General features: G+C 39.9%; 1 protein-coding gene across 1 annotated transcript; it reads right to left on the bottom strand.

Annotated features, from left to right (window-relative positions):
• Positions 1-5,620: 5,620 nt before the first annotated feature.
• LOC26535034 (mitochondrial import inner membrane translocase subunit Tim17-A) lies at positions 5,621-26,889 on the bottom strand. The gene is made up of 3 exons (XM_015199087.3): positions 26,627-26,889; positions 26,348-26,525; positions 5,621-5,845 (listed from the first exon to the last, which is right to left on the bottom strand). The coding sequence occupies exons 1-3, from the start codon at positions 26,768-26,770 to the stop codon at positions 5,646-5,648; spliced, it is 522 nt and encodes a 173-aa protein (XP_015054573.1). The 5' UTR covers positions 26,771-26,889; the 3' UTR covers positions 5,621-5,645.
• Positions 26,890-27,695: the final 806 nt, after the last annotated feature.

Here is a 27,695-nt window from a genome sequence, read left to right as displayed (position 1 = left end):
CTCTTACGTCGCCGTCGCTGCTCCTGCTCTTCGTTATTTCGTCGTTTTGTTCAAAAATATGTACTTATATACTCGTCGCTGTGCAAAACTAGTTGTTGCAATATTGCCAGCTCCAAGTCTTGCCTCTATTTGCGTCTCAGCTGCTGTTTTTATTTCTTCGTCGTTCCCGTCGAAATGCACGTATTTTTTCACGCCGTCGATCCTTCTCTTGTTTTTGCGTCGTATGATCTCCTCTACTCGTTTACTGTTTCCTTCTTTATTTGGTTTGTCGTTGTCGTTGTCCTCTCGTTGTCGTTATCCTCTCGTTGTCGTTATCCTCTCTTTGTCGTTATCCTCTCGTTGTCGTTCCTTTAAAATTCGTCGTTTCTTTCGCCAGCTCTATCCGCTCTTCGATACGGAATTTCACCACGAAAAATTCTTGTTTCGACACGTCTTCAAAATGCCCAAGAACTTTCATGTGCACGTCGAAAGACTTTCTACTAGTCTCACTGTTGCTCTTGCGTCGTCGTTGCAACCGTCACTTAAATATTCTTTCAAAGGGTCTCTTCTTTGTCGAGAAAAGATCCAGAATTTGCTCCAGTTTTGCTTCGTCGAATGGTCGCACGCCAGTTTATCTTCTCCTTCGTTCTCTCAAATTCGTTAGTGTTAATGCACTTTTATTAATTTTATTCTTTGAACGATCCCGGACGAGCCCCCAATAATTTGTAGGGATAATACAAATTAAGTTTATTATTTAGGGTATTGTTCACAAAGTTTGAAATTAATAATTATAAAAATGAAAAGAACTACGACTCTCGCACTAATAAACGCATCGACTGACTTCGTTAAAAATTCTGCCGCGACTGAATTACTTCAGAGACACCATGGGAGAGAGAGACTGTTGGCAATGCTGTTAGGATCTGGCTGATATAGGAAACAGTGTGTGCACTCCCAAACATCTAGGCTGCATGATAATGCCAACTTACTCCAATCCCACACTAGTTTATTGATATTGCGTTTGCTTCGAAGCGGATTCAAATGAAAAATGACTTCCAGAGTCTCCAAGGGCTAGAGGGTCTTCTGCAGGTGGTATCGGATTTTTAAATTGGTCAGCGGATATTCTTGTAAACAGTATTCCAACACCTTCGATCAGAGCTAAGAGTACGCCCCCGATGATTGCGCTACCTGCCATGGCTGGAACGCCTAAAAATAAATGAAAACATTTATTCTAATAAACAAATCCGATACTTAGTTTAAAAGTAGCAATAAAGTTTTTTAGTTAGACCCTGGACTGGACTGGACTGAAAATAATATATTATATATTCTATATTTCTTGATGGCTAAAGAAAATACATAATACAATACAACCTATTGCCACGCCCACACTTTTGAAAAATACGTTGATATTTATACCCGTTACTCGTAGAGTAAAAGGGTATACTAGATTCGTTGAAAAGTATGTAACAGGCAGAAGGAAGCGTTTCCGACCATATAAAGTATATATATTCTTGATCAGGACCAATAGCCGAGTCGATATGACCATGTCCGTCTGTCCGTCCGTATGAACGTTGTGATCTCAGGAACTACAAAAGCTACAAAGTTGAGATTAAGCATACAGACTCCAGAGACATAGACGCAGCGCAAGTTTGTCGATTCATGTTGCCACGCCCACTCTAACGCCCACAAACCACCCAAAACTGCCACGTCCACACCTTTGAAAAATGTTTTGATATTTTTTCATTTTTGTATTAGTCTTGTAAATTTCTATCGATTTGCCAAAAAACTTTTTGTCACGCCCACAAACCGCCAAAAACTGTTAGTGTTGAAGACTCTCCTGCGCACTTCCAATAGCTGAGTAACGGGTATCAGATAGTCGGGGAACTTGTCTATAGCGTTCGCTATTGTTTTTATTTTCAAAGACTATTTAGAGGGGCAGTTATATTCAGATTTGGTTAGGAATCACAATCATAAAATATTTTCGAGAACTCAGCAACTTAATAAATAGCACATATAGCAAATACATATACATATAAGCGGATATAAGCAAATAGTAAACATTAATGCATTTATATTAAGAAATTGCATAAATTTATAAAATTTTGCAGGCATAAATGAAAAGAAAAATTAAAATATGTGTGGGAGTATGAACAAGTATTCCTTTATTTGCTGAATTATAAAGTTGAGATCAGAGTGCGTATGTTCTGCACGCGGCAGCTGCTGGTGGAAGAGAGAGATCTTCCTCCAAAAACTATCGAGAAAGCTAACTATCGAAAAGTGCCATTCGCGGTCTTTGCTGTTTGCCAATCACCGAAGGATGCAGGCACGGTGTGGAAGTTTAGTGGGTGGCCCCACATTACTCGGCTGAGTCGGCTGAAGCTGCGTCATGATGTTCCGCAGGCTCTTGACAAAGTGCGAGTTGCAGTCCTCAATCCGGCTAGACTCAAAGAGATCACCAGGCAGGCGTATGGTGGTGCCATACAAAATTTCGGCGGGTGATGGCCATCTGCTGAACCGATCGATTATCGTCAAGCAGTAGCGATAGCCATTGGATGGTGGTAACGGACCAATCAGGTCTATGTTGATGTGCTGGAAACGGACATCAGGCACATCAAAATTGCTGGCACTCGACACAAGACGACGATCATGAGGCAGTGTCCTTGTTGATGCTGGGCCACACAAAACGTTCGTTGACCAGTTTGACAGTAGCGCGTTTGCCGGAATGAGCCATACCATGCAGCACGTCGAATACGATTCTGCTTATCGACGATAGAATGTATCGACGAATACGGGACGATGATACATCACAATATACGCTGATGTTGGAGCTCGGCAGCTGAAGTTTACGCAATTGCAACGAAGATTTGCCCGTCTCGATGTCTCTTAACAGTTGCTGCAGTTCGCCGTCCGCCTCTTGTAGGCGTGCGCACTCGTCCATGTCGATTTGTTCGATTCCAGCAATGCGTGATAGGGCGTTTGCCACAGTATTTGTGTTTCCGTCATGAGCTTAAAGTAGAAACTCAGGGGCTGCAGTTATTTGTCGTTGACCTGGTTAAGCGCTGCTCCGACCGCGTAATTGCTAGCGTCAACATGGAGAGCAAGGGGTGCGTTGGCTATTGGGTGCGCCAACCGTGCTACGCTGGGCAAGTCGGTTTTGCAGCGCAAAAATACCATTTCGGTCCTCGGACCAAACTATCAATGACTGGTCGTTCTTCTTGTTGCCCGGGATGAGAGCTTGGAGAATGCCTTGAACAACGGCTGCTTGCGGCAGGAAACGGCGGTAATAGTTGAGCATGGCAATGAACCGGAGCAACTCGCATTTCTTGGTCGGCTTCGGGAACTCGTTGATCGCATTAACTCGTTCGACCGTTGGGGATATATCGGATGCCGTGATAGAGTATCCCAGAAATGTTACGTCAGTCTTTCCCAACACACTCTTAGCCACGTTAATATGTAGGTTGACTTGCCGCAGGACTCGAAGAGTCCGAATGGTGTGATGATGGCGGTCTTCTCCCGATCTTCCGGCGCGAGCGGGATCTGATAATAGGCACTGACCAGATCGATGGTGGAGAATATGGACTTGCCGGCCAACACCTGGTTAATGTTGCGAATGTGTGGGAGCGGATATCGGTCAGGAACCGTGATCGCGTTCAACCGACGATAGTCACCGAAAGCTCGCCAATCGCCGATGGGTGAGTACTGGACATGACGAAGTTTACAGACTGTAAACAGTGAGGTGGCTTCATCGATTATTTTGCGTCCCTTGATGTCGATGATAAGACCGTAGCGCGAGATGAAATCCGCGCCGATGATAGCTTTTGACACATTGGCCACTATTAACGTCTAGTTGTAACGTCGTTGGAGTCCAAGTGTGAGTGGTAGGGTTCTCGTCCCGTATGTGCTAATTGGTGTGCCATTGGCTGCGTATAATTGATGCGTTGACGATGGTTTTAGGTGAGGGAATGCGTTGGCGGGCAGAACTGATATGTCCGCGCTAGTGTCTATCAAATATTCAGTGTTCGAACTTCTGTCGAATATAATCAGACGTCTGGACTGGATCGCGTCCACTTCGCATGCTGCCTCTTGCGAAGTGGCTGTTAGTTTCTCGCTGGCCACTTGCAAGGCGATCTGCATTTCTTCGTTTTTTCACCGAACCGATTGTGGTAGAAACAAAAGCGATCGTCACGGACTTTGATCGACTGCTGCTATTTCCACGAGAACAAACCCGGCTTGTTGCTTCTGGTTTGACTACGGCTCTGATGTTCTGGCGCCTTCCGAGCTCGGCTATCATGGCTCTCAACTCCGTCAATTGCTGCTCCACAGATCCGTGCCGTGCTGACGCGCTATGGGTGCGACCGCGTTGATCGTGGGTGCGCGTACTCCCAGGTCCTGATCACGATATTGTCAAGATCGCTTTGCGCCATCGCCACTACAAGTCGCAAACCCTCGGGTAACCGCTCAAGCCACATGGCTTTCAGGGCGTCTTCTCCAATGCCGTCCCTAGCCAGTTCGCGCATGCGGCGCAGCAATACAGAAGGCTTGTTGTCTCCAAGCTCCAGCGACCGAAACAACTGTGCGAACTGAGACTGAGTTGAAGGCATGTGTTCGGCAATAATTTTGGCCTTAATTGCTTCATACCTTCCAGTAGGCGGCGGATTTCGCAGAATGTACATGATGATCACCAAGTACTCTGTTGGCAGTACGTTCAAAGTTTGATGGAACATTGCTCTGAAAATGCTAATATGGTACATATTTAATGTCTTAAAAAGAAAAAATAAATAAATACAAAAATAAAAAATATTTTTTTTCTCTTAATTTTTCATCTATTTTTTCCTATTTTTTATAATCATAATCATTCAATAATCATACCTATTAAGGAAACTTGATTTATTAGATTTCCCTGTTGACCTTCTAAATTGGATTTTAAGGATTTAGAAGGGACGCATAGGTTTTTCTTTAAGCATTTTTGTCTTGTATTCTCCGAGTCATATCCAATGAGGGAGCTGAGCCACATTGGCCCGCTCCTTTTTACCACATTTATTAACGACCTTCTTTAGTAATACAATATTCGCGTGTACTTATGTACGCAGACAATGTTAAGTTATATGGTATAAGGACATTTCTTTTCATTTGGACTTACAATCCCATCTAAAAAGCTTTTAAATATGGTGCAATGATAACGTACTAAACTTAAATGGCTCGAAGTGAAAAGCTATGACCTTCTTTCGTGTCACCACAAGACACGCCGCGACTTACACTATAAGTGGGTGCTCTTTGAACAGTATAACAAGGGTTGATGATCTTGGTGCTCTTCTGCACTGTAAACTTAAATTTTTATACCATTTTTTTTCTATAGTCAATAAGGCCAGGGGTGGGCTTGGTTTTATAAAAAGGTGGCATATGGAATTTGATGATCCTTAATTGACTAATGCATTATTAATTTCGCTAGTACATCCGATTCTTGAGTATAGATCACCTTTGGAGTTCGCTATATTGAGTTCAAAGAATATAAAAAAATTTTTTTTTATTATTGAAAAACTCGGAGAGAAAACATTATTACATGATTAAAGTGAACAGGTTAGACGAGGGTACATTAAATATATTCCACCCCTTTCCAACTTTGCATCACAGCAAAAAAAATTAATTTTTCGTTTTCAATGGTTACTAGTTTATTGATATTGCGTTTGCTTCGAAGCGGATTCAAATGAAAAATGACTTCCAGAGTCTCCAAGGGCTAGAGGGTCTTCTGCAGGTGGTATCGGATTTTTAAATTGGTCAGCGGATATTCTTGTAAACAGTATTCCAACACCTTCGATCAGAGCTAAGAGTACGCCCCCGATGATTGCGCTACCTGCCATGGCTGGAACGCCTAAAAATAAATGAAAACATTTATTCTAATAAACAAATCCGATACTTAGTTTAAAAGTAGCAATAAAGTTTTTTAGTTAGACCCAGTACGATGGCGAACAGAAACTGGACTGAAAATAATATATTATATATTCTATATTTCTTGGTGGCTAAAGAAAATACATAATACAATACAACCTATTGCCACGCCCACACTTTTGAAAAATACGTTGATATTTATACCCGTTACTCGTAGAGTAAAAGGGTATACTAGATTCATTGAAAAGTATGTAACAGGCAGAAGGACGTCTGTCCGTCCGTCTGTCTGTCCGTCTGTCCGTATGAACGTCGAGATCTCAGGAACTACAAAAGCTAGAAAGTTGAGATTAAGTATACAGACTCCAGGGACATAGACGCAGCGCAAGTTTATCGATTCAGGTTGCCACGCCCACTCTAACGCCCACAAACCGCCCAAAACTGCACCGCCCACATTTTTGAAAAATGTTTTAATATTTTTTCATTTTTGTATTGGTCTTGTAAATTTCTACCGATTTGCAAAAAAACTTTTTGCCACGCCCACTCTAATGCCCACAAACCGCCCAAAGCTGCCACGCCCACACTTTTGAAAATTGTTTTGATATTTTTTCATTTTTGTATTAGTCTTGTAAATTTCTATCGATTTGCAAAAAAACTTTTTGCCACGCCCACTCTAACGCCCACAAACCGCCCAAAGCTGCCACGCCCACACTTTTGAAAATTGTTTTGATATTTTTTCATTTTTGTATTAGTCTTGTAAATTTCTATCTATTTGCCAAAAAACTTTTGGCCACGCCCAAACCGCCAAAAACTGTCCTTCGCACTTACACTAGCTGAGTAACGGGTATCAGATAGTCGGGGAACTCGACTATAGCGTTCTCTCTTGTTTTTTATTTTTTTGTTAGTCTTGTATTTTTTTATCGATTTGCCAAAAAAAACTTTTTGCCACGTCCACCCTAACGCCCACAAATCACTCAAGACTGCCACGCCCAAACTTTTGAAAAATGTTTTGATACTTTTTCACACTTTTGTTATTTATTTGATATATGATACTTAAACCCGTTACTCGTAGATTAAAAGGGTAGATTCGTTAAAAAGTATGTAACAGGCAGAAGGAAGCGTTTCCGACCATATAAAGTATATACATTCTTGATCAGGATCAATAGCCGAGTCGATCTGGCCATGTCCGTCTGTCCGTCCGTCTGGTCTGTTTGTCTGTCCGTCCATATGAACGCTGAGATCTCAGGAACTACAAAAGCTAGAAAGTTGAGATTAAGCATACAGACTCCAGAGACATAGACGCAGCGCAAGTTAGTTTATTCATGTTGCCACGCCCACTTTTACGCCCACAAACCACCCAAAACTGCCACGTCCACACTTTTGAAAAATGTTTTGATATTGATATTGATATTGATATTTCTATCGATTTGCCAAAAAACTTTTTGTCACGCCCACAAACCGCCAAAAACTGTTAGTGTTGAAGACTCTCCTGCGCACTTCCAATAGCTGAGTAACGGGTATCAGATAGTCGGGGAACTTGTCTATAGCGTTCGCTATTGTTTTTATTTTCAAAGACTATTTTGAGGGGCAGTTATATTCAGATTTGGTTAGGAATCACAATCATAAAATATTTTCGAGAACTCAGCAACTTAATAAATAGCACATATAGCAAATACATATACATATAAGCCGATATAAGCAAATAGTAAACATTAATGCATTTATATTAAGAAATTGCATTAATTTATAAAATTTTGCAGGCATAAATGAAAAGAAAAATTAAAATATGTGTGGGAGTATGAACAAGTATTCCTTTATTTGCTGAATTATAAAGTTGAGATCAGAGTGCGTATGTTCTGCACGCGGCAGCTGCTGGTGGAAGAGAGAGATCTTCCTCCAAAAAGCTCCAGAAAGCTAACTATCGAAAAGTGCCATTCGCGGTCTTTGCTGTTTGCCAGTCACCGAAGGATGCAGGCACGGTGTGGAAGTTTAGTGGGTGGCCCCACATTACTCGGCTGAGTCGGCTGAAGCTGCGTCATAATGTTCCGCAGGCTCTTGACAAAGTGCGAGTTGCAGTCCTCAATCCGGCTAGACTCAAAGAGATCACCAGGCAGGCGTATGGTGGTGCCATACAAAATTTCGGCGGGTGATGGCCATCTGCTGAACCGATCGATTATCGTCAAGCAGTAGCGATAGCCATTGGATGGTGGTAACGGACCAATCAGGTCTATGTTGATGTGCTGGAAACGGACATCAGGCACATCAAAATTGCTGGCACTCGACACAAGACGACGTTCATGAGGCAATGTCCTTGTTGATGCTGGGCCATACAAAACGTTCGTTGACCAGTTTGACAGTAGCGCGTTTGCCGGAATGAGCCATACCATGCAGCACGTCGAATACGATTCTGCTTATCGACGATAGAATGTATCGACGAATACGGGACGATGATACATCACAATATACGCTGATGTTGGAGCTCGGCAGCTGAAGTTTACGCAATTGCAACGAAGATTTGCCCGTCTCGATGTCTCTTAACAGTTGCTGCAGTTCGCCGTCCGCCTCTTGTAGGCGTGCGCACTCGTCCATGTCGATTTGTTCGATTCCAGCAATGCGGGATAGGGCGTCTGCCACAGTATTGGACGCACCACTAATATGCTTTCGTGCAGAATTCGGCGATAAACGACAACTGTCTCGTTTATCGTGGTGATGCTTTCACGTGATCCTGTCGAAACGCATAAACTAATGGCTTGTGGTCGGTGTAAATAGTGCAGTTGCGTCCCTCGATCATGAAACGATTGAACTTGACGGCTTGGAAAATCGCTAATAGCTCCCGAACGTACGTAATGTAGCGCTTTTGTGTTTCCGTCATGAGCTTAAAGTAGAAACTCAGGGGCTGCAGTTTTTTGTCGTTGACCTGGTGAAGCGCTGCTTCGACCGCGTAATTGCTGGCGTCAACATGGAGAGCAAGGGGTGCGTTGGCTATTGGGTGCGCCAACCGTGCTACGCTGGGCAAGTCGGTTTTGCAGCGCAAAAATACCATTTTGGTCCTCGGACCAAACTATCAATGACTGGTCGTTCTTCTTGTTGCCCGGGATGAGAGCTTGGAGAATGCCTTGAACAACGGCTGCTTGCGGCAGGAAACGGCGGTAACAGTTGAGCATGACAATGAACCGGAGCAACTCGCATATCTTGGTCGGCTTCGGGAACTCGTTGATCGCATTAATTCGTTCGACCGTTGGGGATATATCGGATGCCGTGATAGAGTATCCCAGAAATGTTACGTCAGTCTTTCCCAACACACTCTTAGCCACGTTAATATGTAGGTTGACTTGCCGCAGGACTCGAAGAGTCCGAATGGTGTGATGATGGCGGTCTTCTCCCGATCTTCCTGCGCGAGCAGGATCTGATAATAGGCACTGACCAGATCGATGGTGGAGAATATGGACTTGCCGGCCAACACCTGGTTGATGTCGCGAATGTGTGGGAGCGGATATCGGTCAGGAACCGTGATCGCGTTCAACCGACGATAGTCACCACAAGGTCGCCAATCGCCGTTTCTGCGGCTCGGTCGGCATATTCCCGCTTCTAGCAATCGTGCAACTTCGTTTTTGGTCGTAGCTAGAGTCTCAGCATTCAGAAGGCGGACCTTTGCAAATACGGGCTGGCCCTCTGTCGCAATGTATTTTGCATGAGTTCCTCATCGAAAACAGGAGGCAGGGTCAGGTCTTTTTATTGTAAAATAATGTCATGGTACTCACATTTGGTGGCAACGGTCGAGATGGGTGAGTACTGGACATGACGAAGTTTACAGACTGTAAACAGTGAGGTGGCTTCATCGATTATCTTGCGTCCCTTGATGTCGATGATGAGACCGTAGCGCGAGATGAAATCCGCGCCGATGATAGCTTTTGACACATTGGCCACTATTAACGTTGAAACGTCGTTGGAGTCCAAGTGTGAGTGGTAGGGTTCTCGTCCCGTATGTGCTAATTGGTGTGCCATTGGCTGCGTATAATTGATGCGTTGACGATGGTTTTAGGTGAGGGAATGCGTTGGCGGACAGAACTGATATGTCCGCGCCAGTGTCTATCAAGTATTCAGTGTTCGAATTTCTGTCGAATATAAATAGACGTCTGGAATGGATCGCGTCCACTTCGCATGCTGCCTCTTGCGAAGTGGCGGTTAGTTTCCCGCTGGCCACTTGCAAGGCGATCTGCATTTCCTCGCTTTTTCACCGAACCGATTGTGGTAGAAACAAAAGCGATTGTCACGGGACTTTGATCGACTGCTGCTATTTCCACGAGAGCCGGGTTTGTTGCTTCTGGTTTGACTACGGCTCTAATGTTTTGGGCACCTTCCGAGCTCGGCTATCATGGCTCTCAACTCCGTCAATTGCTGGTCCACAGATCTGTGCCTTGCTGACGCGCTATGGGTGCGACCGCGTTGATCGTGGGGTGAACTCCCAGGTCCTGTCAGCCATCATCACGATATTGTCAAGATCGCTTTGCGCCATCGCCACTACAAGTCGCAAACCCTCGGGTAACCGCTCAAGCCACATGGCTTTCAGGGCGTCTTCTCCAATGCCGTCCCTAGCCAGTTCGCGCATGCGGCGCAGCAATACAGAAGGCTTGCTGTCTCCAAGCTCCAGCGAACGAAACAACTGTGCGAACTGGGACTGAGTTGAAGGCATGTGTTCGGCAATAATTTTGGCCTTAATTGCTTCATACCCCCCAGTAGGCGGGGGAATAGAATGCGTAGAATATACATGATGGTCTCCAAGTACTCTGCTGGCAGTACGTTCAAAGTTTGATGGAACATTGTTTCGTCTACCGTTATGTGGAGACTTGCGAATTGCGACTCCAGTAGGGTAAAAAGTACATGCGATTGCCCTTTCATGTATGGTGGAGCCCTAAACGGGACTCGGCCAATCTCGTCTGACGCATGCTCGTCGCCTCCCGGCCTTATCGCGATCGATAACGGCGAAGCGGATGAGCCCGGGTAAAACGCAACGGGTTGCTGCAACATTTTGAGAATGGAATGAACCCTGTGGTTGCCCAACTGGTTGGGTCGCCGGCTGCTGTTGCAGCGGTGTTTGAAGCGTCTGCTGCGGCCATTGAAGAGTCGTTTATTGTGGAGGCCCTTGTTGTGGGGGCGCTTGTTTTGGGGGCACTGTTTGTGCCTGCTGGGACGGTTGCTGCCTCGACTGGGAGTCTTCATCATCACTGTGGTTAACCATATCCTGAGGTTATGTACCACCAAAGTGCCAGTTTTCAACCGAAGTCAATATGTTCGCCGGAATACTGCGATCTCCACACAATTTTCGGAATTAGATCACGTCGGGGTCACCAATGGGGGAGTATGAACAAGTAATCCTTTATTAACTGAATTATTAAGTAGAGATCGGAGTGCGAATGTTATCGTCCACCAAAACTATCGAGAAAGCTAACTATCAAAAAGTGTCATTCGCGGTGTTGGCTGTTTGGCAATCACCGAAGGACGCAGGCACGGTGTGGAAGTTTAGTGGGTGGTCCCCACATAGGTAATCTTGAATTAAGAAAATAAACAATGTGCGCTGATGCCTAGTGTCTGCTTCAGATACCGTTTACTAAAATGTAAATGCGCCTACCGAAGCCACACGATTGTTTACAAATTCGGTCGGACCAGCGTCGCACAGCGGCGCCTTAGATACTTTTGGGTTACAAAAATCATAATCCTTCAACCAGTTGAGATATTTTCATAATTTTTTTTTAGTAACTTTCGATTAAGTGGTCATACTATATGGTGTGATAAATAGTAGATTTCTCATTTCTCATTTGCTTGCTCTAAAAAAACAAACATTTTTTTTCTCTCAATTTTTTATCTATTTTTTCCTATTTTTTATAATTATAATCATTATACATTCATTTAAACAAGCCACCAATACAGAAAAAAATGTATGCCCGCCATACAGTTTCGCAGTCGCTGTTTGTAGCAGATTTGCACTAAGCCGCGCGTTTTTTACGCTGAGTTGAAAGTATCTTTTGCCTGAGAAATTCGGGATGGGACGTCGGGGGACCCGATCTCTTTTGATTATGATAAAGAACATATTCAAGAACAACACCTCATACTCAAAACCCATAAGTCGGTGTAAGATCGATTTTAAAATACTGAACCGATTTGAATCATTTTTTGGATTCAACCCTTGTAATTTTTCTTATTGACTTTTCTTGTTATTTTTGTTATATTTTATATTATTATTCAAAGTTTATGTTAAGCTAACTAGCTCAACCCTCCACGAGACTGCCAGCTGTACAATGGGCATTGCGGTGACCAGGGATAACAGAGAAACACTCGGTGCCACTTACATGTCGACAGGCGGAAAAATGTCTAGCTGAGGCAAAACCATGGTTTAAGGTAATTGGCATCAAGGATACGGGATCGTGGTTCCCAGAGATAAAAAATCTGTATGGACATCGATTAAAATAAAAACGGGGCTGGGATGTCAGCTCAAAAGTTAATAGAATTAGTGGTTGCTACCATCCTCTACCAATCCTCTCTCTCTCCTAGCACCTCTCTACTAACTGGGGCAACCCAGAACGGAGTGAAGTCTACTGATCCCCGCACTTTCCCTTCTGTCCAAAGCTAGAAGGGGATTCTTGACCTGGATGCAGCGCCGAAGGAAAAGGAGACCGCCGGCCTTGTCACAGCGGAAACTAAGAAACTTGTTGTCGGTGGGACATTTGGACTTCAAGCTAGTTCCGACAAGCCGAAAAAATCCCAACGTCTTATTCCTCCTAGGCGAATAAGATGCACCGCTAAACCAAAGAATAACAAGATGCTTAACGCCATACGATTTTTTTTGCACATGATTTTTTTGTGCTGGCTCTATAGCTGGCTTCAGGCTCTCCAATTTTTGCTCAAAAGCCAGAGAGCGCTCTAGAGCCAGCAGCCGTCGTGTAAAACAAATTTGAATGATTGTTGCATTCTTAGGTGCATATGTATGTCCGCATGTCGTGCCCAAAAACAAAGGAAATTAGTTATTTCTCATTATGGTTTCTCATAAATTATAAATGTTATGTGCATAAAATAGATCTTTTAAGCAAGCCCTTACCTCTCCAACGTAACGAGCATAAGTATAAGATTTGGATGTACAAAAAATTATATTTGTACTGTTCGTCAGTCAGCAGTCCTCACTGCCCCACAAGGTGGCTGTAGCTTTATCGTAAATCGATCGGGCAATGTTTCGGCCACATTCCTACATGATGAATGTTTACCTACTCATTTTGTTGTATTTAAATAAATATGATAAATATAATTTTGGCTAGTGCCATGTGTGATACAAAAATTTAAGGCTAGCATACAAAAATTATGAAAAGTTGGCTATGATTGTTTTTAGTATCCAATTCATCACAGTGCACACGTCAACAAAATTTATGGCTATTCACGACTACAAACGTCGCTCTGAGGGCTCTTGTCTTTGCATATCAAAAACAAGACGGATACACACCGCTGAAAAGTTATTTTTATTTAATCAATATTGAACATTAAAGTCTATTAATGAAATATATTGCCTGGAAGAGGCTAACAATAAAATATTTTCTTTTATACCGGATACCCTTCGGTTATCGTTATTACAAAAATATACATATATTTACTAATCGTATGTTACGTCGGCGTAATTAAATACTTTATCTGTTGGTTGAGGTCTTTTTATACCGGCTTAGAGCTTTTTCTGGACTACGTCGGTCATCGGTCTTCTAGGCCAAGTGTTCCCACCTAGGATTTATGTTTCCATGTGTACTGGAGTAGAATGTCCCTGTGACCGATTGCGGCCGCTGAACTGGTCATCGGACACTCGTTTATTGACGAACTGCATTTTCTTTGTCGCGTTCTGTCTGATTTATGAGGTTATATGAAAATCTTCAAAGTCTTAATCGTACAAAATTGTACGTAACGAATATTATTAATACTAAATTTTTAAAAAATATTTTACTTGGTCAATTGATATGTCCCTGGCCAGAGTAAAAATTATTTTTAAATTGCATATTATTTTTAGTAAGCCCTAACCTTTGAACAGCATGTTTATTAATTTGTCAGATGTGGGTTCATTAGTTTGTAAGTTATAGCATTAGTGAAGTTACTTTTGGTATTATATAGAAAATGGATAAAAAGATTTTCGCGTGTTGGAAAAATACTGCTATTTGAAGGAGAAAAATACAGTTGATACAAAAACTTGGCTTGATAATAAGTTTTCTGACACTGCCCTAGGATAATCAACAATCAAGGATCGGTACTAAGTTTAGACGTGGTGAAATAAGCACATTCGGAGTAGTGTTTGAAGATGTTCAAGCGTACTTTTTTCGTCGATATGTGACAATGGATAAAACATGGCTCCATCATTTCACTCCGAAGTCTAATCGACAGTCATCCGAGTGGACTGCGCACTATGAACCCTCTTTAAGCGATCAAAAACCCTACAGTCGGCTTGCAAGGTTATGGCTTCTGTATTTTGGGATGCGCGATGTAAATTTATCATTGATTACTTTGAAAATAAGGAAGAAAATCAACAGTGACTATTACATAGGGTTATTAGACCATTTTAAGGATGAAATCGCTAAGAAATGGCCCCATTAAAAATATAAAAAAAATGTTCTTTCGCCAAAACAATGCACCGTGTCAAAAGTCAGTTAAAAAGATAGCAAAAATGCATGAACTGGGCTTCGAATTCCGCATCCAGCGTATTCTCCAGATCTAGAACTCAGCGACTGCTCCCTGTTCTCATACCTCAAAAGAATGCTCGCTGGGAAGAAATTTTCATCAAAAAGAGGGGGTGATCACGAAACTAAGGTATATTTTGAAGAAAAAGATAAATCGTTCTACAAAATTGATATCGAAGAATTGGAGTTGCCCTTGAAGGGAACCATGTTAAATAAAAAAAAAATTTTTGTCAAAAAATACTTATTACTATTGTAGACCGGGGACTTTTTAATTGACATGTTATTAGATCATATAAAACTTCAATTTAATTCGTTTCTTAGTTCCGAATTGATTTAGGCTTGAAAATCGACTTCTAGCACAAGTACGTTCATATACACACGTTCCTGTTTATTGTTTGTACATACACAAGCAAGTAAATTCCATTTTACGATTTGTATGCTCTCAAATTTACGCGAGCGAAGAAAGCAATTATTGCCGCCATAGTGCAACCCCAATGTATGACCGTTACGCATCTTGTTATTCTAATGTCTTTACCTAAAACTTGTCGGATGAACAAGATAGACCTCCGATAAGGATATCTGGATCTCTCTGCAAAGGCAAGAAAAGCTCTCTGGAGCTTGCAATGAAAAGCTCTCGGGCACATGCTACGCCAATGCGTTGACCTTACTCTAATGCAAAGCAGGACATGGCTAAGAGGATCAACGTGCAAGAAAGCAGCAAGACTACAATGGGAGTCTTCAGACTACTGGACTTTGTCTAGCGTCTTTTAGGCGGAGCTTTATGCAATCTGGCAGCCAGAGAAGTTGATCTCAGGCTGGGAGCAACCTCTAATCACTGCCGTTTTTTTTTGGTCAGCTCTGCAAGCTCACACTATCAAGATTCATTTATTAATAAATTTCTAAATTTTTTGGAATATTGCTAGAAACTATCTATCTGGTTTCCCGACTATCTAATACCCTTTACTTAGATAGTGGAAGTGCGTAGAAGATTTTATCTTTGACAGTTTATATCGGTTTGTGGGCGTAAGAGTGGGCGTGGCAAAGTTTTTTTTGCAAATCGAAAGAAATTTACAATACCAAAAAAAAAAATAAAAATTATGAAAACATTTTTCAAACATGGTGGTTTTGGGCGGTTTGTGGGCGTGGCAACATGAATCGACAAACTTGCGCTGGTTCTATGTCACTGGAGTCTGCAAGCTGAATCTCAAATTTCTTGCTTTTGTAGTTCCTGAGATCTCGACGTTCGTACAAACGGACAGAGGGACATGGCCAGATCGACTCGGCTATTGATCCTGATCAAGAATATATATGCTTTATATGGTCGAAAACGCTACCTTCTGCCGGTTTATATTTTCAACGAATCTAGTATACCCTTTTACTCTACGAGCCAACGTTCCCTAAACATTCGATCACTTGGCAAACCAACTAAAAAACAAAAACTTCCGCCCACGCAATCGTCTACGGATTCTATTCTGTTTATACTTCTATTTTTCGGGAGCTCCTCTCTCCACGGGAGAATAGACGTTTACTTAATTTTCTTTAACTTCGATCCTAAACTATCCCAATCTGCTTGGTTCAGTACTGAGTACGCTATCAATTGCGATAGCTTTGCTAAGCCCACTTTAACTTCGAAGTCCATTGCCCAACTTAGTGATAATTTAAAGGCTCTAATTCTTCCTTTATTGGAATTAATAAAAACGTTTAATAATACATAAAAAAACAGCAGTGCTCTTTTTTTTATTAAACTCTCGGTCTGAATTCGGAAATTGCGCAGTCGGTAGGATAAAAAGGAAATATTGTACGAGTTGTATACAAATATCAATCTAGGGACAAAAAATACTTGTACGACCAAGCGTATCTTTTAAGATTGAACCACGCGAATCGGCGCTAAAGTGAAAATAAATCGTGATACAATTAACTCTATTTAATCCGCAAAAGAACTACGTATAATCGGTGGTTGACACACAATAGTCAAACATACTGCATACGATCAATAAAAGTAAAAAAACAAAAAAACCCAAAAATGCAAAAGAACTACGTATAATCGGTGGTGACACATAATAGTTAAACCTACTGCATACGATTAATAAAAATGTAAAAACAAAAATCCCAAATAATCTGCGAAAACAACAAAATCAACCATTCCAACTGTTATCGGAACCCCATCTAAATCAAGCCCTAACTCAAATTAGGCAAATACCAACGTTCAGTGGTAACACCCAGGAGCTCAGTGCTTTTATCCGAAGGATCGAATTCATACTTCAACTTTACCCAACAACCGACACTAGACAAAGACATATATTCTTCAGCGCTATTGAGATGCAACTTGCAAAAGATGCCCAACGAGTTTCCCAGTTGTCCAGAGCAACAACCTGGCCAACCCTAATGAACGTCCTCATCAGCGAATACAAAACCCAAACACCATGTGAGGAACTACTCCGTCGTCTCTACAACACACCGTTCAGCGGAAGTATCTGTAAGTTCGTCGAAGAGTTAGAAATTAAATCATTCACAATATCGAATAAATTTATGTTAGAAAATAACATCAATAATACCATATTATACAAAAATGCATTAAATAATACAATTAAAGTAATCATGAGAAAATTGCCCAGAAGATTAATTGTGACTCTTGCTGGATATGACATTATGGCACAACAAGAAGGTGGTTCTGGGTGGGCAACCCAGAACGGAGTGAAGTCTACTGATCCCCGCACTTTCCCTTCTGTCCAAAGCTAGAAGGGGATTCTTGACCTGGATGCAGCGCCGAAGGAAAAGGAGACCGCCGGCCTTGTCACAGCGGAAACTAAGAAACTTGTTGTCGGTGGGACATTTGGACTTCAAGCTAGTTCCGACAAGCCGAAAAAATCCCAACGTCTTATTCCTCCTAGGCGAATAAGATGCACCGCTAAACCAAAGAATAACAAGATGCTTAACGCCATACGATTTTTTTTGCACATGATTTTTTTGTGCTGGCTCTATAGCTGGCTTCAGGCTCTCCAATTTTTGCTCAAAAGCCAGAGAGCGCTCTAGAGCCAGCAGCCGTCGTGTAAAACAAATTTGAATGATTGTTGCATTCTTAGGTGCATATGTATGTCCGCATGTCGTGCCCAAAAACAAAGGAAATTAGTTATTTCTCATTATGGTTTCTCATAAATTATAAATGTTATGTGCATAAAATAGATCTTTTAAGCAAGCCCTTACCTCTCCAACGTAACGAGCATAAGTATAAGATTTGGATGTACAAAAAATTATATTTGTACTGTTCGTCAGTCAGCAGTCCTCACTGCCCCACAAGGTGGCTGTAGCTTTATCGTAAATCGATCGGGCAATGTTTCGGCCACATTCCTACATGATGAATGTTTACCTACTCATTTTGTTGTATTTAAATAAATATGATAAATATAATTTTGGCTAGTGCCATGTGTGATACAAAAATTTAAGGCTAGCATACAAAAATTATGAAAAGTTGGCTATGATTGTTTTTAGTATCCAATTCATCACAGTGCACACGTCAACAAAATTTATGGCTATTCACGACTACAAACGTCGCTCTGAGGGCTCTTGTCTTTGCATATCAAAAACAAGACGGATACACACCGCTGAAAAGTTATTTTTATTTAATCAATATTGAACATTAAAGTCTATTAATGAAATATATTGCCTGGAAGAGGCTAACAATAAAATATTTTCTTTTATACCGGATACCCTTCGGTTATCGTTATTACAAAAATATACATATATTTACTAATCGTATGTTACGTCGGCGTAATTAAATACTTTATCTGTTGGTTGAGGTCTTTTTATACCGGCTTAGAGCTTTTTCTGGACTACGTCGGTCATCGGTCTTCTAGGCCAAGTGTTCCCACCTAGGATTTATGTTTCCATGTGTACTGGAGTAGAATGTCCCTGTGACCGATTGCGGCCGCTGAACTGGTCATCGGACACTCGTTTATTGACGAACTGCATTTTCTTTGTCGCGTTCTGTCTGATTTATGAGGTTATATGAAAATCTTCAAAGTCTTAATCGTACAAAATTGTACGTAACGAATATTATTAATACTAAATTTTTAAAAAATATTTTACTTGGTCAATTGATATGTCCCTGGCCAGAGTAAAAATTATTTTTAAATTGCATATTATTTTTAGTAAGCCCTAACCTTTGAACAGCATGTTTATTAATTTGTCAGATGTGGGTTCATTAGTTTGTAAGTTATAGCATTAGTGAAGTTACTTTTGGTATTATATAGAAAATGGATAAAAAGATTTTCGCGTGTTGGAAAAATACTGCTATTTGAAGGAGAAAAATACAGTTGATACAAAAACTTGGCTTGATAATAAGTTTTCTGACACTGCCCTAGGATAATCAACAATCAAGGATCGGTACTAAGTTTAGACGTGGTGAAATAAGCACATTCGGAGTAGTGTTTGAAGATGTTCAAGCGTACTTTTTTCGTCGATATGTGACAATGGATAAAACATGGCTCCATCATTTCACTCCGAAGTCTAATCGACAGTCATCCGAGTGGACTGCGCACTATGAACCCTCTTTAAGCGATCAAAAACCCTACAGTCGGCTTGCAAGGTTATGGCTTCTGTATTTTGGGATGCGCGATGTAAATTTATCATTGATTACTTTGAAAATAAGGAAGAAAATCAACAGTGACTATTACATAGGGTTATTAGACCATTTTAAGGATGAAATCGCTAAGAAATGGCCCCATTAAAAATATAAAAAAAATGTTCTTTCGCCAAAACAATGCACCGTGTCAAAAGTCAGTTAAAAAGATAGCAAAAATGCATGAACTGGGCTTCGAATTCCGCATCCAGCGTATTCTCCAGATCTAGAACTCAGCGACTGCTCCCTGTTCTCATACCTCAAAAGAATGCTCGCTGGGAAGAAATTTTCATCAAAAAGAGGGGGTGATCACGAAACTAAGGTATATTTTGAAGAAAAAGATAAATCGTTCTACAAAATTGATATCGAAGAATTGGAGTTGCCCTTGAAGGGAACCATGTTAAATAAAAAAAAAATTTTTGTCAAAAAATACTTATTACTATTGTAGACCGGGGACTTTTTAATTGACATGTTATTAGATCATATAAAACTTCAATTTAATTCGTTTCTTAGTTCCGAATTGATTTAGGCTTGAAAATCGACTTCTAGCACAAGTACGTTCATATACACACGTTCCTGTTTATTGTTTGTACATACACAAGCAAGTAAATTCCATTTTACGATTTGTATGCTCTCAAATTTACGCGAGCGAAGAAAGCAATTATTGCCGCCATAGTGCAACCCCAATGTATGACCGTTACGCATCTTGTTATTCTAATGTCTTTACCTAAAACTTGTCGGATGAACAAGATAGACCTCCGATAAGGATATCTGGATCTCTCTGCAAAGGCAAGAAAAGCTCTCTGGAGCTTGCAATGAAAAGCTCTCGGGCACATGCTACGCCAATGCGTTGACCTTACTCTAATGCAAAGCAGGACATGGCTAAGAGGATCAACGTGCAAGAAAGCAGCAAGACTACAATGGGAGTCTTCAGACTACTGGACTTTGTCTAGCGTCTTTTAGGCGGAGCTTTATGCAATCTGGCAGCCAGAGAAGTTGATCTCAGGCTGGGAGCAACCTCTAATCACTGCCGTTTTTTTTTGGTCAGCTCTGCAAGCTCACACTATCAAGATTCATTTATTAATAAATTTCTAAATTTTTTGGAATATTGCTAGAAACTATCTATCTGGTTTCCCGACTATCTAATACCCTTTACTTAGATAGTGGAAGTGCGTAGAAGATTTTATCTTTGACAGTTTATATCGGTTTGTGGGCGTAAGAGTGGGCGTGGCAAAGTTTTTTTTGCAAATCGAAAGAAATTTACAATACCAAAAAAAAAAATAAAAATTATGAAAACATTTTTCAAACATGGTGGTTTTGGGCGGTTTGTGGGCGTGGCAACATGAATCGACAAACTTGCGCTGGTTCTATGTCACTGGAGTCTGCAAGCTGAATCTCAAATTTCTTGCTTTTGTAGTTCCTGAGATCTCGACGTTCGTACAAACGGACAGAGGGACATGGCCAGATCGACTCGGCTATTGATCCTGATCAAGAATATATATGCTTTATATGGTCGAAAACGCTACCTTCTGCCGGTTTATATTTTCAACGAATCTAGTATACCCTTTTACTCTACGAGCCAACGTTCCCTAAACATTCGATCACTTGGCAAACCAACTAAAAGAACAAAAACTTCCGCCCACGCAATCGTCTACGGATTCTATTCTGTTTATACTTCTATTTTTCGGGAGCTCCTCTCTCCACGGGAGAATAGACGTTTACTTAATTTTCTTTAACTTCGATCCTAAACTATCCCAATCTGCTTGGTTCAGTACTGAGTACGCTATCAATTGCGATAGCTTTGCTAAGCCCACTTTAACTTCGAAGTCCATTGCCCAACTTAGTGATAATTTAAAGGCTCTAATTCTTCCTTTATTGGAATTAATAAAAACGTTTAATAATACATAAAAAAACAGCAGTGCTCTTTTTTTTATTAAACTCTCGGTCTGAATTCGGAAATTGCGCAGTCGGTAGGATAAAAAGGAAATATTGTACGAGTTGTATACAAATATCAATCTAGGGACAAAAAATACTTGTACGACCAAGCGTATCTTTTAAGATTGAACCACGCGAATCGGCGCTAAAGTGAAAATAAATCGTGATACAATTAACTCTATTTAATCCGCAAAAGAACTACGTATAATCGGTGGTTGACACACAATAGTCAAACATACTGCATACGATCAATAAAAGTAAAAAAACAAAAAAACCCAAAAATGCAAAAGAACTACGTATAATCGGTGGTGACACATAATAGTTAAACCTACTGCATACGATTAATAAAAATGTAAAAACAAAAATCCCAAATAATCTGCGAAAACAACAAAATCAACCATTCCAACTGTTATCGGAACCCCATCTAAATCAAGCCCTAACTCAAATTAGGCAAATACCAACGTTCAGTGGTAACACCCAGGAGCTCAGTGCTTTTATCCGAAGGATCGAATTCATACTTCAACTTTACCCAACAACCGACACTAGACAAAGACATATATTCTTCAGCGCTATTGAGATGCAACTTGCAAAAGATGCCCAACGAGTTTCCCAGTTGTCCAGAGCAACAACCTGGCCAACCCTAATATACGTCCTCATCAGCGAATACAAAACCCAACACACCGTTCAGCGGAAGTATCTGTAAGTTCGTCGAAGAGTTAGAAATTAAATCATTCACAATATCGAATAAATTTATGTTAGAAAATAACATCAATAATACCGTATTATACAAAAATGCATTAAATAATACAATTAAAGTAATCATGAGAAAATTGCCCAGAAGATTAATTGTGACTCTTGCTGGATATGACATTATGGCACAACAAGAAGGTGGATACGAAATAACTTTTAATGGCCGAACAAAATCCCATAATCACTCTAACCCTAACACAACCCAACCCCAAACTATCAAAACTTCGTGAACAATGCTATGCAAAATACAAATAAATAAAATCCAAACACTAATTCAAGATCCGCTAAAATAAACCCGAGGTTAGCAAGTGAACTCACACAAAAACTAAATACAAGTAGAATCCAGAATCATTTAAATTTTAAACAACGAAGTAATAGTGCACCAAACACTCCCGTCAAACGACAGAGAAAAAGTGCTGCTAATGCCCAATACTGAATGAACACAGGATGCGAAAATTTTCTTCAACCTTCTTCAGCCTCGGAATCAGAAAACGATTCAGAGGAGGATGTCACACATTCTTAAAAATTAAAATGAATAATATAATGAAACAAAATTTCTTTAATTTTTCAATAAAACCTTCTATAATAAATGTCCACACCATAATATTGAACCAAAGCGTTTCATTGCATTGAAGCAAACTTTGTCCCATTAAACAAACATTCTATACTCACAACTTTTCAGAAAAATATGATTTACTATTGGGTAGAAACTATTTAGAGCCAACACTTAAATTATTTGTTCGACACAAACAGTCAATATAAATGGCTATTCATTCAAAATGTCGTACGATCACATCTCTCATCACAAACTCTCTACATACACCAAAAAACGAAAAACCCTCCGGAAAGTTAAGCGGAAACCCCACTTAAAATCTGATGAATTAAAGGTTTACAATGAGTGCCCCAGATAATCTATCCCAGAGGAAAACCCTCTACGTACCCCAAGAAAGGAGAAAACCCTCCGGAAAATTAAGCGGAAACCACACTTAAAACCAAATGAGTCAAAGGTTACTAACGAGTACTCCAAACCATCTAATTCAGAAGAGTCCAAGACTACCTATGAGTGTCCTAAGTCTTCTAAATCTGTGGAAAACCGTCTTATTGCCCCTTACATAGAAGAAGCACTATCCTCTATCTACGCCAAAATTTCGATTAGTCATAGACTATGGTAGTCTCAACAAGATAACCATTGATGACAAATGTCCTATTCGCGTAATGGATGAAATATTAGACAAGCTTGGACGCTGTTAATATTTCACAACCTTTGATCTAAATAAAGGTTTCCATCAAATTCAAATGGACCAACAATCAATACGCAAAACAGCATTCTCAACGAAACATGCACTTTATAAATATACTCGTATGCCCTTTGGTCTAAAAATGCACCTGCAACATTTTAATGATGTATGAACAACCTTCTAGAAGACATAATTGGTTAATTTATTTAGATGATATAATCATTTATTCCACTTCATTGGAGGAACACATAATGCCATTGAAAAGGGTATTTGATAAATTGCGATCAGCTAATCTAAAATTGCAGCTTGATAAATGTGAATTTCAGAAGAAAGAAACATAATTTCTCGGTCACATTATCACGACAGACAAAAAACCAAACCCTAACAAAATAAATGCAATTATTAATTTCCTTATTCCTAAAACCACAAAAGGAATAAAATCTTTCCTTGCACTCTGCGGAATCTACCGTACGTTCATTCTCAATTTTGCACAAATAGCAAATCCTATGACCCTCAAATTAATAAAAAGAAGCAGTAATTAACACGAAAGATAATGACTACTTGTCTGCCTTCAAGAAACTTTAATATACATACTTTAAATATACATATAAAACTATACCCCAAAAGTAATTATAAAATTCAAAAATCAAACCCTAAATAACGAAAATATTATAAGTCCTGAAACAGATAATATTGTACCCCCAATATCCCTGTATTGTATTCTAATCTAAATGCCTGAGGACAGGCTGTTTTCTTAAGGATGGGGAACTAACAAATCCATTTTTCACCTCCCCAACCACACACACTATTGTAACAACTCACACACACACATTAATGTCTAAGTACAAAATGTAATCAAAGATCGAGAGCCCCTTGATTAAGCTTAGCTGTTATTTACGCACAGTCTGACTCTGTGTCGAGCCACCGTCCCCTAAACATTCGATCACTTGGCGAGCCAACTGAAGTAACAACAACTTCCGCCCACGCAATTGTCTCAGGATTCTCCAATTCCTCCTATTTTTCAGGAGCTCATCTCTCCACGTGAGAATAGACGTTTATAACTTAATTCTCTTAAACTTCGTAACTAAACTATCCCAATCTGCCTATATAAACGCAAACATGTCTCCATGAGTTAGTTCATCATTAGCTATCAATTGCGAAAGCCGTGCTAAGCCAACTTCAATTTCGAAGTCCATTATCCAACCTAGTGACAATCCGAAGTTTTGTTATGTCGTCTAGTCGAATTATGTATGCAATGTTGGCAATGAATGAAAAAAAACTTAGGAACTGGCGTCTGCGAGACCCGACATACATTGTAAATTTCTAAATTTCTAAATTTTTGCAAAGCGTTGAAGTAGCACCTTCGCACTTCCATTGGCTGAGTAACCCGTTACCCGGGTTACATTCTGTCATTAAACTTTTCACTTAACATACTTTTAATTTCGTCAAAATCCAGTTCTTCGAGCTCGTTAAATTTTTTTTTTAATGTTTGCGGAAGCTCATCGGTCAGCTCACATGCAGAACGGAATCATCAAACGAAGTTAATGCAGCGCCTAATAAGGAGTCCACTAAACAATGCACGTGCTTGGCGCCCAAAAATGTCACCTTGTTTGTATCAGCGGTAACGTTCCCATAATTTTTAGCAGCTAAGGTAACAACAACAAAATGCCTGGAAGATGGGCGCACAGACAATTAATGGCTGTTATTTGGCTATGTACCCATCCCACTAGTTTAATACTTGGTTGGGTATCCCTTATTACCAGTAACAGAATCGCAACGTTTTGGTAAGGAATCAACCAAGTCCTGGCACCGTTTTAAGGATATTTGTCTCCAGGACTCCTTAATTATACCCAAAGTTATTTGTTGTTAGTTGGCTTGGAAGCTACAACTGCTTTTCTCATATCTGACCAAGAATTTTTGATGGGATTTCGGCCTGGGGACTGTGTAGGCCAATCCAAAACAGGAACAGATTTATTTTGGAACGAATCCTTGGCTTTCCCGCTGGTGTACTTGCGGTCATAGTCTTGTTAATAGTATTCGGAAAAGGGTAGCATCATCGTCACCAAAATATCCACAAACACATATTGATCCATGCTGGTTTTTATCCATGGTATATTATGGTATTTCCCCAACTACATAGTAGCTTTAAATGGATCCTTCTAGCTCTCGGACACTAGCCTTTTGAAGAGATGTGTGCCCAATGATTGTTTTCTCCCACGTTTTTCGGGATTCTCGTTGTAGGTGATTGCATTTCCTATCATTTTCTTTTCGCATTGAAGGATTAGACCAATATTTCTGTGTGATTTTCCTTCAGAAATTGGTTCTTTGACCACGTCACGTTTATCTGAAGTGCAATGCTTTCCTCGTCCAATTTTAATAATTTATTTAAGGTATGTTTAAAAAATAATTTTGGAAATAGGAATACAAATGTCAAGTTTTATAACCATGTGCTTTTCACTAAAACAAACCGCCAAAAAGGATTTGAAAAAATCGATAGTGCTGCTATTTTTGTTTTCGCCTCATTTCAAAACTTGCCGCCCAAAAAAAAAATAAAGGTATGGACAATTCAATTTTTTTGTTCATTTTTGGCTGGTAAATATATCTAGCAATATGCGAAAAATCTTTATTTCGTACCATCGGTACCGCAACCTTAATTTATTTGATCGAGAATAAAATACGTTATGATGCTGCTATTATATTTTTCGCAACTGTATGTCTTATAATTATGATTCTTTGTTTTTTGGTGGTTGATGTATGAGCGAGCGACTTAATTGCAGAACAAACAGAAGAACGCTTAGCCATAGTTGGAAGCGATCGAGATAAAAAAGAGAGCGCGAGAGAGTCTTTATCAGTAAATATGGTGTCCCACATTCTTAGAGTCAAAGATTCTTGCCCATTGCAAACGCTTAATTTTTTAAGAAGTGTTAGCAAGACGCAACAACGATCTAGGCCGTAATTGTCTTACTCATTCGCAAATAGGCCAACTATAAAGGTAAGCTTTTGAAAAAGTAGTGGTAATTTTTATGCTATCTCTTAAACCTATCGGTTGAATTAATTGGTGAAAATGCAACGAAACTTTTTATAGTTAAGAGAATAAAATTCTCTTTTCCACGACGTATATTGATATGCGTAATCTGTAATAGTATTGAAAAGGAAATGCAAAGGATTCCCAAATGCATTGGCAAGATACGGCTTCTAAGATTTAAATTAACGAATAGTTTTTGTTATTCAGTGTTTGCAGGACGTACCATTTCGAGCAGCTAATATTCCTCCTGTTGCAGCGCCGCTTATAATAGAATTCCACGGATCTTCTTTTTTTCGAAAGTGGACAAGTGTACAATCAATAGTACTGAACATGCCACCCCAGACAGCAAAATTTCCTGCTATAACAGGTGACCGAGTTTTTATAGCAATTATACTTCCGATCTAAGAAAAAAATTGTTTAATTGCATTTTACTTTTAAAAAATTAAAGAATGCTACAAACTTTTATACAATACTATTACACAATATATTGTAAAATTCTTACCAATCTTCTATTTATGCCAGAAGGTGCATTGCGAAATCCTTTAATTGCTTGAAATACACCGCCACCTATGCATCCCATAGCAAATGCACCACCGCAATCATCAACTATTCTGTACGGACATGGTTCTCGAGCGTATTCCTCCATATTATATTACTTTCAAATTTTCTGATTTAAGGGCTTGTGCAATGATTTCACGTGTTATTGTAATTAATCTGTCTTTTTTTCTGCAAATAGAAATGATTTAAAACGAACGCAGGGAAATTAATTGAATTTAGATTCATATATGTAAATATCGCTTCGGATACATAAAATTAAGTTTGAAACGGTATGAAATGAAACAGGAAATTAAGCCATTATGGTGTTTATACCCGTTACTCGTAGAGTAAAAGGGTATACTAGATTCGTTGAAAAGTATGTAACAGGCAGAAGGAAGGGTTTCCGACCATATAAAGTATATATATTCTTGATCAGGACCAATAGCCGAGTCGATATGACCAAAGACATTAGAATAACAAGATGCGTAACGGCCATATATTGGTTTTGCACTATGCAGCCACTTTTTTGGTGACGGCCGAAATTGCTCTCTTTTCGCTCGCCAAAAATTGAGAGCGTAAAAATCTAAAAATAGAATTGACTTGCTTGTGTGAGTAAAAACAATAAAGGAGATAGTGTGTATGTGTGCGTGCTTGTGCTAGAAGATGATTTTCGGGCCGAAATCAATTTTGATCTAAGAAACAAATTTGATTAATGTTTTGGTCAATTTCGATTCGTAACTATTATGGTTTGAAAGACTTTTTTTTAATATTCGTTTGATAAAAGCGCCGCTCGAATTAGCTACCGTTTACATATTTATATTTATATTGATAATTAATAATACGTAATATATTATAATCGGTACCCAGGGAACACCACGGGGAGGCCATTACAATTGTAATGGGGTCTTATATTTATATGACCTTTAACATTAAAACATTTCCATGTTCCCCAACTAAGCTAGTTTTCTAACTATTGCTTTTTATTATATATCGGCTCTTTTTTTAATTATATAATTTAATTTTTAAAGTCGTCA

This window comes from Drosophila yakuba, unplaced genomic scaffold (genome assembly GCF_016746365.2).
Source record: "Drosophila yakuba strain Tai18E2 unplaced genomic scaffold, Prin_Dyak_Tai18E2_2.1 Segkk4_quiver_pilon_scaf, whole genome shotgun sequence".
NCBI lineage: Eukaryota > Metazoa > Arthropoda > Insecta > Diptera > Drosophilidae > Drosophila > Drosophila yakuba.
Note: the sequence above shows the minus strand (reverse complement) of the source record. Positions and strands in the feature narration are given on the sequence as shown.

Bases quoted from the DNA above. Each gene is read 5' to 3' on its own strand.
- LOC26535034 (XM_015199087.3), bottom strand. From the start codon at position 26,770: ATGGAGGAATACGCTCGAGAACCATGTCCGTACAGAATAGTTGATGAT. The intron at 26,526-26,626 runs GTAAGAATTTTA...TTTTTTTCTTAG, and splicing joins CTGGCATAAATAGAAGATTG to ATCGGAAGTATAATTGCTAT. The intron at 5,846-26,347 runs GTACGTCCTGCA...ATTTATTTTTAG, and splicing joins AATATTAGCTGCTCGAAATG to GCGTTCCAGCCATGGCAGGT.